At 41.4% G+C, this 16,173-nt stretch overlaps 1 protein-coding gene across 13 annotated transcripts in view; it reads right to left on the bottom strand.

The window, feature by feature from the left end:
- PUM1 (pumilio RNA binding family member 1) overlaps window positions 1-13,237 on the bottom strand; it is a 127,832-nt gene extending 114,595 nt beyond the window's left edge. For 12 of the 13 annotated variants that reach the window (XM_061184581.1, XM_061184583.1, XM_061184587.1 and 9 more), the window contains exons 1-2: window positions 13,149-13,237; window positions 8,280-8,653 (exon numbers count right to left, since the gene is read on the bottom strand). In XM_061184581.1, coding sequence (XP_061040564.1) covers window positions 8,280-8,642 — 363 coding nt within the window. In that variant the 5' untranslated portion in view covers window positions 8,643-8,653; window positions 13,149-13,237. Of the gene's footprint in view, window positions 1-8,279; window positions 8,654-13,148 lie in introns of those variants that run through there. The other variant, XM_061184593.1, reaches the window with a different exon arrangement.
- Window positions 13,238-16,173: the final 2,936 nt, after the last annotated feature.

The raw sequence follows: 16,173 nt of genomic DNA, 5'->3' as shown, positions 1-16,173 counted from the left end.
ATGGAGATGCCACACACAGAAATAGGATATAGGGAATGAAACTAATGAGTTCAGTTTTGAAGGTCATCTGCTTGAACATGCCATTTACTGAGCATCTATTATGCATCAAGTACTGGGCTCCTATAATTAGACGTGCAAACTAAACTTTTACTGGTGTCCCTAAATTATAAATATATGAGCAACAAGTACGGTTTAAAATGTGTGAAAATGTGTAAGAGAGGCCAGTGTGTGTGTGTTACGGATAAGCTGACTACTCCATGATGAAGAACAGTAGCGTCTCCAAACAGATTGGTCTTGTGGAAAGAGCATGAGCTAATCACCTTAAAACACGGCATCTCATTTTTCTGACCCTGCATTTCCCCATCCACAAAATGGAAATAATAAAAAACAACATAGAGTTACTGGCGGTTCAAATCATATATAAAAAGACTTGATCAGTCTGGCACACAGCTTACTGAGTACATGTCCATAAAACTTATAGATGCAGAAACGTACTCAATACTAAAATAAAAGTACCTCTAGATCTCATTAGATACACTCAACCCATCCTAACAACCTCAGTTCAACACACTCACTAACATTCTTTTAATTAAAACAGAGATAATTAACGTAAAGGAAACCACTGCACTGGAAAAAGAGTTAAATGATTTCTAAGATCTTTTTCATTCATTCATTCATTCATGGCTGTGTTGGGTCTTCGTTGCTGCGTGCGGGCTTTCTCTAGTTGTGGTGAGCGGGGGCTACTCTGTTGCAGTGCGCGGGCTTCTCATTGCGGTGGCTTCTCTTGCTGCGGAGCACAGGCTCTAGGCACGCAGGCTTCAGTAGTTGCGGCACGCGGGCTCAGTAGTTGTGGCTCGCGGGCTCTAGAGCACAGGCTCAGTAGCTGTGGCGCACGGGCTTAGTTGCTCCACAGCATGTGGGATCTTCGCGGACCAGGGCTCGAACCCGTGTCCCCTTTATTGGCAGGCGGATTCTTAACCAGTGCGCACCAGGGAAGCCCCTAAGATCTTTTCCAACACCAAAACTCCACTGGAAATGTATCAATTCACCAATTCGCTTTCATTCAATATGGTAAACCAAACTCTTAATAGAAGGTATAAAATTTGTCTTTTTTCTTTTTTTAACATATAAAAATTTCTGGGTTTAAGTTCTCTGGCAGTTCAGTGGTTAGCACCAGGCACTTTCACTGCGGTGGGCCCGAGTTCGGTCCCTAGTTACCTAAGATCCCGCAAGCCACACAGCGCAGTCCAAAAAAAAAAAATTCAGGGTTTGAAATTTGTAAAAATTCAAAATGTACAAGAAGAAACCAAATTACCTATAATCTCCCCACCCACATAAATAAAAGTAATATTTTGCCATATTTCCTCACAGTCCTTTTTCCACGTACATCACTCTTAATGGATACACAGAGTTTACAGCCTATTTTCTAGATAGTAAGTTAATAAATAAAGGAACTGTATCTATAAAATTATTCTCACCTGATTTGTTTCTGCCACCCAAACACACGACAGCCCCATCTTAGCAGTCATTTCAATACAGACACTCACTGAAATCCTCATTTTGAAACAACTTTCTTTATAATTCCTTCCTCCCTTCATGAAACTGTAAGTTTCTCTGGAGAAAGAACAATATATTAATTTCATTGTTTTGTATTTTACTAGGCTTCTGACCTAAATAAGCAGTAGCTCCCTAATTTGGCCAATTGGGGGAAAAAAGAACAACCTGAATCAATAAATTCTTAGCAAACTAAAGATTACTTTTTACTTAACAGCAGATACGGTGCTTTTAAACACATATGATAACTAGGATTAAGTTAATGAACCATTCCCTTGTTAAAGTCCTTGGGGAAACTTTCTTTAATAGAGAAAAATTATTTGTCATTAGCAGATCAATTAACTGTATATTCATGACATCTAAAGAGCAGAGCTCCCTGAAAACACCTGTTCTTTATAATGTAAGCATTCCTCTTCCCGGGGTTGTAAACAAGTTTATTTATGCTGTTAACCTGAAAACACATTCTTCATAGATAAAGAAGAAAGTTGCCGTTAGCCCCAGTAAAACTTGTCACTTGGAAAAATTCCAATCCATGGTGTAAAGCTGTAGATAAAGTAACCTCCAAACTCTATTTCTAAAAGGCACCGGCATCAGTGAAGAAATCTCCATTATTTTTCTGTCTGTATATTAGACTTATGTACCTTTAAAAATCTTTAGGTACCCAAAAGAAATGAAAGTATACGTCAAGACAAAAACTTGTACACGAATGTTCACAATAGTACTGTTCACAATAGCCAAAACGTAGAAACCACCCAAAGGTCCATCAACTGATAAATGGATAAATAAAATGTGCTATAGGGGCTTCCCTGGTGGTGCAGTGGTTGGAAATCCACCTGCCAATGCAGGGGACACGGGTTCAAGCCCTGGTCCTGGAAGATCCCACATGCCATGGAGCACCTAAGCCCATGCGCCACAACTACTGAGCCTGCGCTCTTGAGCCCACGTGCCACAACTACTGAAGCCTGCGCGCCCAGAGCCCATGCTCTGTAACAAGAAAAGCCACCGCAATGGAAAGCCCGCGCACCGCAGCGAAGAGTAGCCCCTGTTCACCACAACTAGAGAAAGCCTGCACACAGCAACGAAGACCAAATGCAGCCAAAAATAAATGAATTAATAAGAATAAAATAAAATAAAAATAATTAAACAGGAAATGCTTTTAAAAAAAAAATCTTTAGGGCCCCCAATTTCCACAAACCTAAAAGTTTTCCTAATGAGATTCATAAAAACACTAAGAAAGGTATTTTAACCATAAAAGAGCATTTACTAAAGGCAATAAATAGACAAATCCATGTATGCTAAATCTTCTGAAACTATTAACACGCAATTTAAAAACAATACTCAAAAAATATTACATGAAAAAAACATGACGAACACTCCTCTTTAACTGCAGGTTTTACCACCAATGCCATGTACACCCTTCAGCCCGAGTTCTTCAATCAAGTTTCCAAATATTAAATTCACCCAATCTACTGCCAATCACTGACCACCACTTCTCACAATATTCGTAGCAGGGAGCAAAATGCCAGAGCATTCTACTGAGCTAAAGCCACACTCCCATTTACAGCTCCTTATTACATCTAGAAGATACAGAAAGTGAATGTAAAAATTAGGGAAGAAATCCCTCAACAACAACAACAAAAACTCTTACCCTATCCTCAGCACTTAGTATTCTTGGCATTGTGCTAACTGTCAGTCCTGTGTTCCTCTATGAGTGTTAAGTCATTTCCCAAGAGTGAACAGATTCTAAGCAAGGGCTAGAACATTTTTTTTTTAAGTTTTTCCACAATACCCAGAAGCGTAATTCTGTACTCAGGCTCAGCCTGTAGAAAATATTAAGCAAATGCTGTTGCCCAAGAGAAAATGGACACATGCACAAAAGATGTGTGTCTCGTATGCAAGTACAGAGAGGTGTGATGAAAAACAATATCATATCACTTTATGATTTACAAAGCACTTTCAACCACATCCAAACTGAAATCTGAAACACACCTCTTCCTGAGAACTACTGTGTTTTTCTCTTACTAAGAATCTCATGATTCATCCCATTTCCCTCTTTTCTTTGGCCACACCCAGAGCAGATTCTATAACCCACCACTCTGGTATTTATTTCTAAATTCTACATTTACCCTTTTCATCTTCCTAACATACCCCTATTTTCCCATTACTGCATCTCATTACCACCTATCCTATAAATTTTTTTCTTAATTCCACAACAAAAACCTTTTGAAACAAAACAAAGTAAAGATATATCATAAACTGCTGCAAGGTGCCATCTCGGAGGCACATACAATCTAGTACCACACAGCATTAGAGAATGAATACTTTTTTTTTTTTACACTGGAATCTAATCCTTAACACCGGAAAATCATTCTTAAAGTTATACTCAAAGAAAACCTGCTGATGATCCTTTTGAGCAAGTATGTAATGTTTTAAGTCTCTGTGAACTCCAAATATAATGAAAAAGGCTCCAAGAGTACAAGTGAAACAGAAAACATTGAAAAACATGAAAGCATTGATTACTCAGCTTTAACGCATGTTAACTAAATGCCACTGGCCCAAATGCTGAGGAATCTAAGCAATCTACCCAGAAAGAAAAGAGACGCATGGTCTAACAGAGTCAAAGAGCAGGGACAACAGAAAAAGATCTCCAGGGAATGAGGAGATTCTCAGTATGGGAATACTTGGGTTCCCTCCCAGTTTAACATAGTATTTATTAATTATAAAGTGTAAGGATTAACTCACAGCTACCGGAGATAAGAAAGATAGACATGTCAGGATACGACTAGAAGACAACGTTACCAAGTGGAAAAAAAAAGAGGGGGGGGGGGTGGTACAAATAATAGAGTCAGAAAGAATTTATCCACTGAATTCTGCCTGGCTATCTAGAATATCTCCCACCAGCTGTCAATCTATGGTGAATACTGATAACACCTAGCGCCAAAAGACTACCAACAAAAGCAAGAAAACTCTGGAGTTGTCCTCTAAATTTCCTTTCTCCCAAAGCAGAGTTTTTAACCTATCTCTGCCCCTTAAAATCTAGTACAGAGGCCACAGTTCAACTGATCAACCTTAAAATTTTTTCCCTATTTCATCACACACTTTATCTCACAACAGTTTACAGAGAAAACAGATTTCACAATGAGAGAATAAAATAATCACAACAAGTCAAAGACCTGACCCTGGCTTTCACATGATGAAACCTTTAGAAAAGATCTGAAGTTATAAAAATTACTGTTAAAATAAATATGTAAGTTTTGTAAGCAGCATTTTTAAATAGTATTATTTACTTAGGGAGACGTGTTTTCCTGTGTGTGTGTTTTTTCTTTTTTGGCGGAGCCACACAGCTTGTGGGATCTTAGTTCCCCGACCAGGGACTGAACCTGGGCCCTAGCAGTGAAAGCGCCAAGTCCTAACCACTGTACCGCCAGGGAATTCCCTCTAGTGTTTTATACATAATATCTTGATCCACATCCATTGTCTTGTTTACTATGAGTAAATTTTACAGGCCAAAAAAGAAAAGAAAAATTCATGGTACTTCTTTCCCTCACTCCCCTCCAAAGACCTCAATCTGGCCCAAAAATGAGGACTTTAAAGTTTCTAACTGTACCAAATACAATAATTTTGTGTATTAAAACAAGTGATTCTTAATATGTTTATATTCTTAAGGTAGAAAAGACAAATACAGAGGACTTCCCTGGTGGCCCAGTGGGTAAGACTCTGGGCTCCCAATGCAGGGGGCCCAGGTTCTATCCCTGGTCAGGGAACTAGATCCCACATGCATGCCAACTAAAGATCCCGCATGCTGCAACTAAACATGCCACAACGCAGATCCCGTGTGCTGCAACTGAGACCCCCCCCCCGGCACAGTGATTCTCCACAGAGAGATATGCCCCCCACTCTTCAATTATATTACACTCTCTACACTCTCTACTGCTGCTTGAGCAAGTGGCCACTACATATTGCCATGTGTTTCTCAGCAGGACAGCTGAGCTGAGATTCACTGCTTGAGCTGAGATTCACTGCTTTACCTGAGTGCAAATCTGAAGAACTTCGTGGTCTTCCCTCATTCAATCAACACAAAAACTTCATACACCTCCTGGGAAAGGGGCATGAAAAACACAACAGTCTCTGCCCTAGCATAGTTCAGTCCAGGAGGTTAAGCTCAACACCAAAACCAGTAAGTTACATTACACTCTGATGACTGTAGGAGAGGTAATTTGTGGGTGGCCCACACTGCAACATAGCAACTACCCTAATGCAGTTCCCTAAGGCTGTTCATTATACCACATATCCAGACCAACAGAACTGTGTATGATGAGTGCCAATTCCAAGTTGGGTCACTGGTTTAGGACCCCTTGGTATGAACAGGTTTTGCCAATTAACATCAACTGTGGTTTGCTAACTGACCTGGATAAAACTGGTCAAAAAGTCAGATGTGATTCCGTATGATGTGGCTCAGCACTAGAGCCCAGAGTAAGCCTTCACAGCACAGCACAACCAGATTTTAGATCTTAGAGCTCTGCTAAGGACTGACCCAGAGTCTGACTTGCCCACCTAGCGAAGAACAAGCCAAGCACCTCGATTCTCCTTTCAGCTTTTACCCATCAGCCTATCATTAGAAAAGCCAACACAAGATTTTACAGATCTATAATATCTATAAATTTACAAATTTATCTATAAATTATAAAATTAATATCTATAATTTTACAGATCTATTATAAATCATAATACAGATTTTAAAAACCAACGTTCATGATTTTTAAACAATGTTTAGCCAAATAACGCAAAAGTTACAGGCCTTCCACCTTTGCCCCCTAGACAGATACCATCCAAACCAAACACCTCCCACCTTGGTCTCACTCTACACACACAGCTGCCTACATCTCAAATTCAACATGTATTCTACCAAATTTAATTACCTTGTCCACAAACCAGATTCCCTTCTATATTCCTTTTCCTCTATTACTTCATTTTCCCAGGGACCAAAACTTTCTAATTCAATCACCAATTCTGTGCATTTCTGGGTCCCATCCCATCTTTTCCACTGCTCACACCAGGGCTGTTACAGTAGTTATCCAATTAGTCTCAGCCCTCACCAACTCCAATCTCTTATTGCCAACTCAACCTTCCCAAAACACCACTAGATAGAAGCCACTCCATACATACACAATAAAAACTCCTGCTGCCTACTGAATTAAACCTTAGCCTGGCATCCAAGGCCCTTATCTTTATGACAATGTCCTTTTTCCCCAGCTTTATTTTAAGGCCACAGGACTAGGGGCTTATGCATTCAATAACTTTCTTCTGAAGCTCTATCATATGCCAAATTCTAGGAACTGGGATACTGAAATGAATAAAATTTGATCCCCACCTCCAAGACTCCAAGCAAATAGGAAACAAATATAGTACCTTAAGTAATAGACACATAAGATAAAAAGTGCCCTAAGTGCCAAAGAAGAAGCCCCCTATACCTCATATTTCTTAGTACTGCTCACCTACACATAGTAGATGCCTACGAAGTAGCACTGATGATTGTTCCAATAAACCAAAGACCTATGATCAATATGCTCAATAAATTTCTGTTGACAAATTCCACCTCCCCATTTCTACTATGGTAAAGAACTGTGGTACACTGGCTGCCTGTCTTGGAAGGGTCAAGGGGAAGCACAACTGAGAGCACAGATTTGCAAGCGTGCGTGTGACTGACTTGTTTCTGAAGAACAGAAGCACTAGAGGCCTCATGAAAGACGTCAGTTCTTTTTGCTGGTCAGTACTCAGATACCGGCAACATAAAATAAACCTTTGCAAATTCAACCTATACCCAATTCCAAAGAATAGCCGGATGAAAACATTCTAACCCTTTCATCACCATCAGGAAGTCAGCAAACACAGCTAAACTCTCTTCTCAGTAAAATATGCTGTGATTCCAGCTTTGGTCTTGGATTAGTAAAAGCAAGGTATGTTAAAATTAACCAAATGAAACAAGTGCTTAGAACAAGAGAACAAAGATGATTAAAACTTAAAAGCCACAACCACTCCTCTCTATACAAAACATTAGATATATCAGTTCCATTTCAAATTTCACTTGAGCAGCTGATTTTTTATCAACTTCCTACTACTTTCAACCATAACATCTTAAAAACAAAAGTCACCAACACCCAACAGGAAAAGCTCTAAAATATGTATTCGGGCTATAAACAGCTCAAACAGACCTTAAAAGATTATACGTTAAGAGCAAAAAAGTATACTCAGAAATGCAACGTGCACATTAGAACAAGCTTCAGTCTTTTTTTAAATGAATTGGTCCTTTGCTCTTTAGCGCCAGAACGATAAAATGACTCAGTGACAACATTACAACAATCATCCTTTAAAACAGTGGTCCCCAACCTTTTTGGCGCCAGGGACCAGTTTCATGGAAGACAATTTTTCCACGGACAGGGGCGGGGCGGGGGGTGGGGTATGGTTCAGGTGGTAATTCGAGCGGCGGGGAGTGGCAGATGAAGCTCACCTCCTGCTGTGCAGCCCGGCTCCTAACAGACCACAGCCCGGTACCAGTCCGCGGACCAGGGGTTGGGGACCCCTGCTTTAAAACAAGTGACTGTTTAGTTTAGACCAAATGAAATCTTTAGCAATTAAGGCTTTTAAAGACATTCACTGAAAGCAGATATCCTAAGTGGACAGTGATTATACAGAGTTTCAAAGCTGAAATAGTGAACTTTTTTTACCTGATGTTCTGCATGAATGTTATCCCCAGTAGGCCATCGATGTTTGCTATTATTATAGCCGCCTCCACCACTTCCTCCTCCCCCAAGCTGCTCACCATGCTGCCTCTGAAAGAAGTAGTCCACCATAGCGTCGTCCTGGGAACGGCCTGCAACTCCTATGGATCCTGGGACAGGGCTGGAGTGTGTCCCAGCTGCAAGAGCCTGATTTGCAGCTGGTTGTGGCTGCGCTTGCGACCCTGTTCCAGACGTCAAAACAACAGGCATGTTGGGATTAGCTGGTTCTTGAGGGTGATGTTTCAGGTGGGGGCTGAAAGAGTCCTGCCAAAGCACTGCTTTTCTCTTCAAGACACATGCAACGCTCATTCCACCAACACCTAAGGACAAACAGGTTACAAATGTTTAAAATTTGCCGTTTTTAAAACATAACTTGATATATATATATGCACCAAGATAAAAACGTGAGCCCCCTGGCTTTTGCAATATATCATCTAAAATCAGTTTCTACCAAGCAGCTAAATGTTTTGCAACATATACATAATTTTCTAAACTGAAACTTCGGGCTTCCCTGGTGGCGCAGTGGTTAAGAATCCACCTGCCAATGCAGGGGACACGGGTTCAAGCCTGGGCCAGGAAGATCCCACATGCCGCGGAACAACTAAGCCTGTGCGCCACAACTACTGAGCTCTAGAGCCCGACAGCCACAACTACTGAAGCCCACGCGCCTAGAGCCCGTGTGTGGCAACAAGAGAAGCCACCTCAATGAGAAGCCCGCGCACTGCAACGAAGAGTAGCCCCAACTCACCGCAACTAGAGAAAGCCCACACGCAGCAACGAAGACCCAACGTAGCCATAAATAAATAAATACATACATACATAAATAAACCAACCAAACCCCATATATAATTAGCAATGACTCAAGAGTGTCAAAAACGAAAGGATCCTTTAAAATGTCCGACATACCCATAGGATGCTCTGAAAAAAAGCTTAAATAAAGCCCTCTGACTAAGAACAGCAACAGAATGTTCCTAGCCTGAAACTCCTTCTCAGCTGCTGTACCTGGAGAAAATAAACTTTGCATTTTACCAATAACTTACAATTATAATTGTAATCACATCATCATTCTATTAGTACTCTGACTCCTAGAGTCAGAGATGAGACCAAGCCAAATTCAAACACTCACCTTACATAGAAAGTCTCACTGTAAAAAAAGAAATGCTTCAATACAATAATAATTGTATGGCAAATATATTGCAAACATTTTTTTCTAATCATTCCTATTTTACAGATAAAAACACTAAGGTAGGGAAGAAAAGTTATGTGATGTGCCCGAGGTCATTCAGCTAGTGACCTGTGAAGGAGGGATTCAAACCCAAATCTGTATGCACCCAAGCCTAGTTCTTTCTACCAACCCCTTGCTACCACACCCCAGTAAACCAAAACAGATACTATTTCTCTCACTTGAGTCTGCTATTCTTCTCTGGAAGGATCAACAAAGAATCTCCAAAATGTTACTATGAAACATTACTAATACGTTTCTTAAAATCAAAAACTACATTTGTAGAAAACATAGAACAGCCTATGGGTGCTTAAGAAAAAAAAAAAAATGCTTCAAAATAATATTACCAACTAGAACATACCTGTCCAGAGCCACTAGAGTCTAATTTCAAGGCTATCAACCTAACAGTCCACCACTACAAATGCCTTATCTCTCTTCAGCCCTACAGTGACGTTTCAAAAACAGACTCAAAAGATTTATAAGAAATCTATTAAACTATTTCTCTTCATAGAATAAACATCCTGGACTTCCCTGGTGGCGCAGTGGTTAAGCATCCGCCTGCCAACGCAGGAGACACGGGTTCGAGCCCTGGTCCGGGGAGATCCCACATGCCACGGAGCAACTAAGCCCGTGCACCACAACTATTGAGCCTGCACTCTAGAGCCTGCAAGCCACAACTACTGAGCCCGCGTGCCACAACGACTGAAGCCCACGTGCCACAACGACTGAAGCCCGCGTGCCTAGAGCCCATCTCCGCAACAAGAGAAGCCACTGCAATGAGAAGCCCGTGCACCGCAACAAAGAGTAGCCCCCGCTCACCGCAACTAGAGAAAGTCCGTACGCAGCAACAAAGACCCAACGCAACCAAAAAATAAGTAAAATTTTGAAAAAAAGAATAAACATCCTGATAAAGAAGCATTCGCTTCTCACAACTAATTCATGTTCTGAAAACAGGAGTAAGAAGATTTGTAATTTGTTCAAAGCCTAATTTGGAAATGCCTAGTTTCAGTTAACAATTCCAATCCATCAGAACTTTACTGGAGTAGTCCAGCTTTCTAGACTTCGGTTTCTGCTTTCATGAACAGAATCATGTTCATGCTTAAATACCAAAACCAGAAAGTCATAGCTGTGTTTACCATTGGTACTAGCAAAGTCCTAACCAGCCTAATGCCTTCCTGTTTGATTTTCAAAAGAACTCACTGCCCTCTTATTACCAATAGTAGCCAGTCCCATTTTCTTCCACAAGGGAGTATCAAACCGTCTTTGTTGTAGAGCTAACCAGGAGTCCTAAAACTCAAGTTTTACCACTAAACTACAACCTCCCTGAACCTGTTTCCTCATCTAAAAAATGAAAGAAATTCTTTCTCTGTAACTCACAAGTTTTTTTTTTTTTAATCAAGATAATAGATATAAAAGTTTTTGGTAAATTCAAAGTCACCATGCTGAGGCCCCAGGAATTCAGTTACCACCAGTTAAAGCAATGGAGCTCCAGTCCTTAAGAGGATTCCTAAAATAGCAAATGCAACCTTTTCCGAAATAAAAGATTTGTGGTAATACTTATTTAACAAAGAACTTCCGAATGAAAAGGTATTCACCACTGAAACACACCCGACCACAACTTCATTCTATCAAGGCATGGGGGGGAGAGGGGGAGGCGGGAGGGAGGGTTCCTATAAAAATGTTCAAACAAAACAATTGGCTTTTGTAAAGCTATCTGTATCCCCTGAGACTTCCTGCTTTACCTAATGAGGCAAGGCAGTTTCTCAAACAAGAGAAAATCTGGCAGAAGGGACATTTTGAAAGTGAGCAAATACCTAAGCAATTAACAAGTGTCTTGGGTAGTTTTGTAATATCTTGGCAACTACAACATAAAAATTAAGAAATCAGTCACTTAAATAATAGAAAACATTTAAATTGCTGATGCCTTTTAAAGAACTCAAACCCACTAAAAAGTTATGTGTTAGCACTTGAAATGTGACTTTTTTTACAAATGGTACATTATAAAAATAAGTATTTTTAAGCAACTAAAAATAAGTGCTGATTCTAGTTTTCCACAGTTTTCAAACTGTTTACACCAAAGTTGTTTTTGTTTTGTTGTTTTAATATCACTAATAGGCTTTATTTCAAACAAAGGAACATGATCTAATCTATCTCCACTGCTCAACTTTTATTTACTAAAATGCTTTCTGGTTTAAAAGGTGTTTATTTTTACCACGCTGGAAAAAAAAAAAATTCTGTGGTCATAAATTTATTTTAAAGCAGTTCATCTCAAACCCAAACTAAACTTCAAACACAACTTCAAAAAGCCGTGGCCTTGAACAAAATGAATCCAACTGTGGCTAAGGCAAAATGCTCAGTTCAGAATCCAGTATTTCCCAAAAATCCAGATAAAGAATCAACAGCACCCAAGAGTGTTTTATAAAGTTAAAACTAGCAACCGGTCAAAATGTTTATTTTGCTTACTAAAACTGCATCGGGAGTCACCCACCTCTGTCTTGGTGAGTTTTGATTTTTTTTCATAAAACAAACAACAAGCTAAAACCACAAACCTATGGTTTCAGCAGTAACTGACTTTAAAAGAGAATCCCCAAAAAGCCTCATAAAATCCCATTCTTAATCTCAGGCAGAGTAGGAAGTGAACGAATTGATACAACTAAGAACAGTGTTCTCTTAATTGGACAATGAAGAGTAACAACCTTTCAAGTTACGGGGAGAATAAAACCTTTCCTGATAATGTGGGGGAGGGGGGAATATAGTGGCGGGGGGGGGAGTACGGGAGCGTATTCCTCACTTGACGTGGGAGTGGTACCGACAAGTATTAACAAACGATCTAGGTTTACCAAGGACGTCCATGAGGACTAAAACTATCTAGTATTGTGTATCTGTTTACCTACTACGAAGACATGAACCCTTCTTAGAGTTAAGACAGACACGCACCAACACAGGGAGGCTCAAAGAGGAAGAACCCACCAAAAACAAGCTCTCACAGAAACAAAAGGCCACAAGTACCCAGGAGCCTAAAAAGCGATCTGAAACTTCCTGATCGCCTACTTCTCCACATTTAAGGCTCGCAAAGTTCCCCCATGGTGGGTCTCGCCTGCAGACGAGGGCCACGGCTACTTCTAAAGCGATTTATTGTTCCTCCTGCTTCGGCGCTGCCACTGAAGCTCAAGAAGTCGAAGAAATCCAGAGTGGCACAAAATTACACTGCATGGCCACACAGAAGACTCGGGGCTTCGCAAACCCATCAAAAAAGCAACCCGAATGGCAACATCAATCTTCAGGGGCTCCAACGGGGCCGAGCAAAAATGTAGAGACACGTCTATGCCCTGGGCCCGGGCCTAAACCCCGGGCATTTTCCTCGCTTCGACCCGCTCCCCACCCCCTCCCTCCTTTGATAACAATAGGGGCCTTGCTGCTGACTCCAAAACATGTACGAGGAACAGCGAGTGAGAAGCCTCAGCCAGGGCCCCGGCGGCTTTTCCAAAGCCCTTCTCACCCCCCCAGCCGCTCTCAAACACCAATACAAAGGGATAATCTGCTCGCTGGGGGTCCGGAGCAGCGTTTGGGGCTGGCGGGGTGCGGATACTTACGGGCGGAGCGGTAGGATGAAGATGGATTTCAGCCCCCCGATCTTCTCTCTCCGGCGCTCTCGCTCCCCCTTACCTTTCACTCCGACAACATGGCGGCCCACTGGGGACTGGGCTGGCGCTGTGCATCATGGGATAGGCTCGGGCCCCGGCCCTGGCGGTGGCAGCGGCATGTGCGGAAAAGGCAGGCGGCTCTGGAACAGGTTGCCTGGTTGCCATGCCAACCCAGGGCCTGTGTGAACTTGGGAAACTCGCAGGCAACACTACCGCTGCGCGCGCGAGTGGCCGCCCGCGAGGGGAGCGCGCGCCATCCCCTCGCGGGCCGCCGCGGGCAGAAGGCGGGGTCCCGCGGGCCCGCACTGGAGCGCCCGCGGTGCCCGGTTCCCGGCCCAGCACCGCACGGAGCTGGGCACGCGGTGTCAGGGTAGTGACCTTAGCCGAGGCGCCACCCGCCTCCGCGCCCTCCCTATTTCACCTCCAGATTGTAACGGCCTGCAGGATTAATGGACGCTTATTCCAAGGCTCTGGCGGGACAGGAGCTGGGTTCAAACCCCTTTGCTGCAACTTTCTGGCTCTGTGGACTTAATTTAATCTTCCTGCTTCCATTGCCCCATTTGTAAAATGAAAAGGAAAATGAGAATTGCTACTTAACTCTGCCCTGAGGATTAAGTGGATAATATGGCTTATTATTCCATTTAATAATGTGAAATGCTTAGTACAGTGCCTGGTACTTGTAAATAGGCCCACTATAGAATTTGCGGGGTCTAGCGCAAAATGAAAGTGTGAGGGCCCCTTGTTCAAAATTGTTAATGAATTTCAGGATGGAGATAGCAGAACATTAAACCCAAATCAAAGATGCAAAGCTGACCTTCTTTGTAAGCACTCATTCAGTGTTAGCCGTTGTCATTCTGTCCAGTTCCGAAAATGAATAGAAATTGAAAATGGCCATTTGATGAAAGTGACTTTTCAAAATCAGTAGTATTTCATAAGATATAGTTTATATATAAAACTAAACCCAAGATGGATTGAAAACATAAGCAAACCACAACACTATAAAAGACCAGAAGAGGATATAAGGGGAGAAAGCTTTTTAATTAGAGAGGGGAAATGTTTATAATGAATCAAAATCAATAAATCGCTTTAAATATTGAAGGAAAATTAAACATTTATATAGTAAGAGTGCCACCATCAATGAATAAGCGAGAAAATAGCTTTAAAATATTGTAATACTCGTGGTAGACAAATGGTTAATCTTCATGATAAATACAGAAATTCTCTAATCAGTTAAAAAAGAGCAATCCAGACATAGAAACCAAAGTTATGTTTACCAAAGGGGAAGGGGGGGAAGGAATAAATTAGGAGTTTGGGATTAACACATACACACTGCTATATATAAAATAGATAACTGGGAGTTCCCTGATGGCGCAGTGGCTAAGACTCCCTGCTCCCAAGGCAGGGGGCCCAGCTTCGATCCCTGGTCAGGGAATTAGATCCCACATGCCGAAACTAGGAGTTCGCATGCCCCATTGAAAATCCCGCACGCGGGAACGAGGACCCAGCGCAGCCAAATAAATAAATTAAATTAGATTATAATGATGGTTGCACAACTCTGACAATATGCTAAAAACCACTGAACTGTGTGCACCTTAAATGGTGAAGTTTATATTATTTGAAATATATCTGGACTTTCCTGGTGGTTAAGAATCCGCCTGCCAATGCAGGGGACACAGTTTCGACTCCTTGTCCCGGAAGATCCCACATGCCGCGGAGCAACTAAGCCCCTGCGCCACAACTACTGAGCCCGCGAGCCATAACTACTGAAGCCCACACGCCCTAGAGCCCGTGTGTGGCAACAAGAGAAGCCACTGCAATGAGAAGCCCACGCAACGCAACAAAGAGTAGCCCCCTCTCGCTGCAACTAGAGAAAGTCCGCATGCAACAACAAAGACCCAACTCAGCCAAAAATAAATAAATATTTTTAAAAAGAAATATATCTCACTAAAGCTATAAAAATGAGAAAAAGTGAATAATAAAAAGAAATACAACTTTGAAATATAATATTTTCATCTATTAAATACACTGGCAAAAATTTAAATGATCATTAACACCCTGTTTTGGCAAGTTTTGTGAGAAAATCAGCACTCATATTGTTTATATTGTTTGAGGAGATATTACTTTTTTATGTTATTTTTTATTTAAAAGATAAAAGGGTGAGATTTTTATTTCTGAAAAAGAAGATAAGACTTGGAAGTTAAAGATCTGCTACTTCCAGGCTATGTGACCTTGGACAAGTTCCTGAGTGTCAGCACCCTCATTTGCAAAATAAGGGTACATACTCACAGGACTGTTACAACGGTTAAATAAACTAACATATATAAAGTGCCTGACAGAGAATTAGCACTCAATAAATGTAGCTGTTTTATTGTAGTTGTAGTCTTGTATTCATTTCTGAATCCCCAGAGAGCAGCTTAATGCAAGGCACAGAGTCATTGCTCATTAAGTGTTTGTTAAATGAATGAATTCAACAGCCATTTAGAGTGATAACTCTCAAATCCAATGGTCCTAAAAGTAATATGTTGTATTCAAAGATCCCAGCTCTTAAGCCAGACCAGAAATTACTTCCTTACCTCTCTGAGCCTCCGGTTTTCTCCCACGGAACATAACGTTAATATAACAGCACTAAATGAAATAAAGCAGATAAAGCATTTAGCCCCATGGGGCCAGGACAGTGGAATGTGCTGAGTAGCCATATTAGAAAAACATATAAGAGGAGGAAACTTAGCAGACATGAGAAAATTACAAAATTTCCAGAACTTTACCAGGCTCTGTGCTCCATGATGTCATTCTGAGATCCATGATTAGCTCAATTTTAAGCTTTAGCTTTCATTACTCAGTCAGAGATTCCATTATCAGTTTAGCCACAGTCATGTGGTATCACACCCCATCCAGGCCTCTCCTCCATCCAAAGACCAACAGAATACCAGCCAGCCATCCCTGCTTTCCCTTAAGGAATTGCTCTCAAAAAACC

Source organism: Eubalaena glacialis, chromosome 3 (assembly GCF_028564815.1).
Source record: "Eubalaena glacialis isolate mEubGla1 chromosome 3, mEubGla1.1.hap2.+ XY, whole genome shotgun sequence".
Taxonomy (NCBI): Eukaryota; Metazoa; Chordata; class Mammalia; order Artiodactyla; family Balaenidae; genus Eubalaena; species Eubalaena glacialis.
This window is presented reverse-complemented; position numbering and strand designations above follow the sequence as displayed.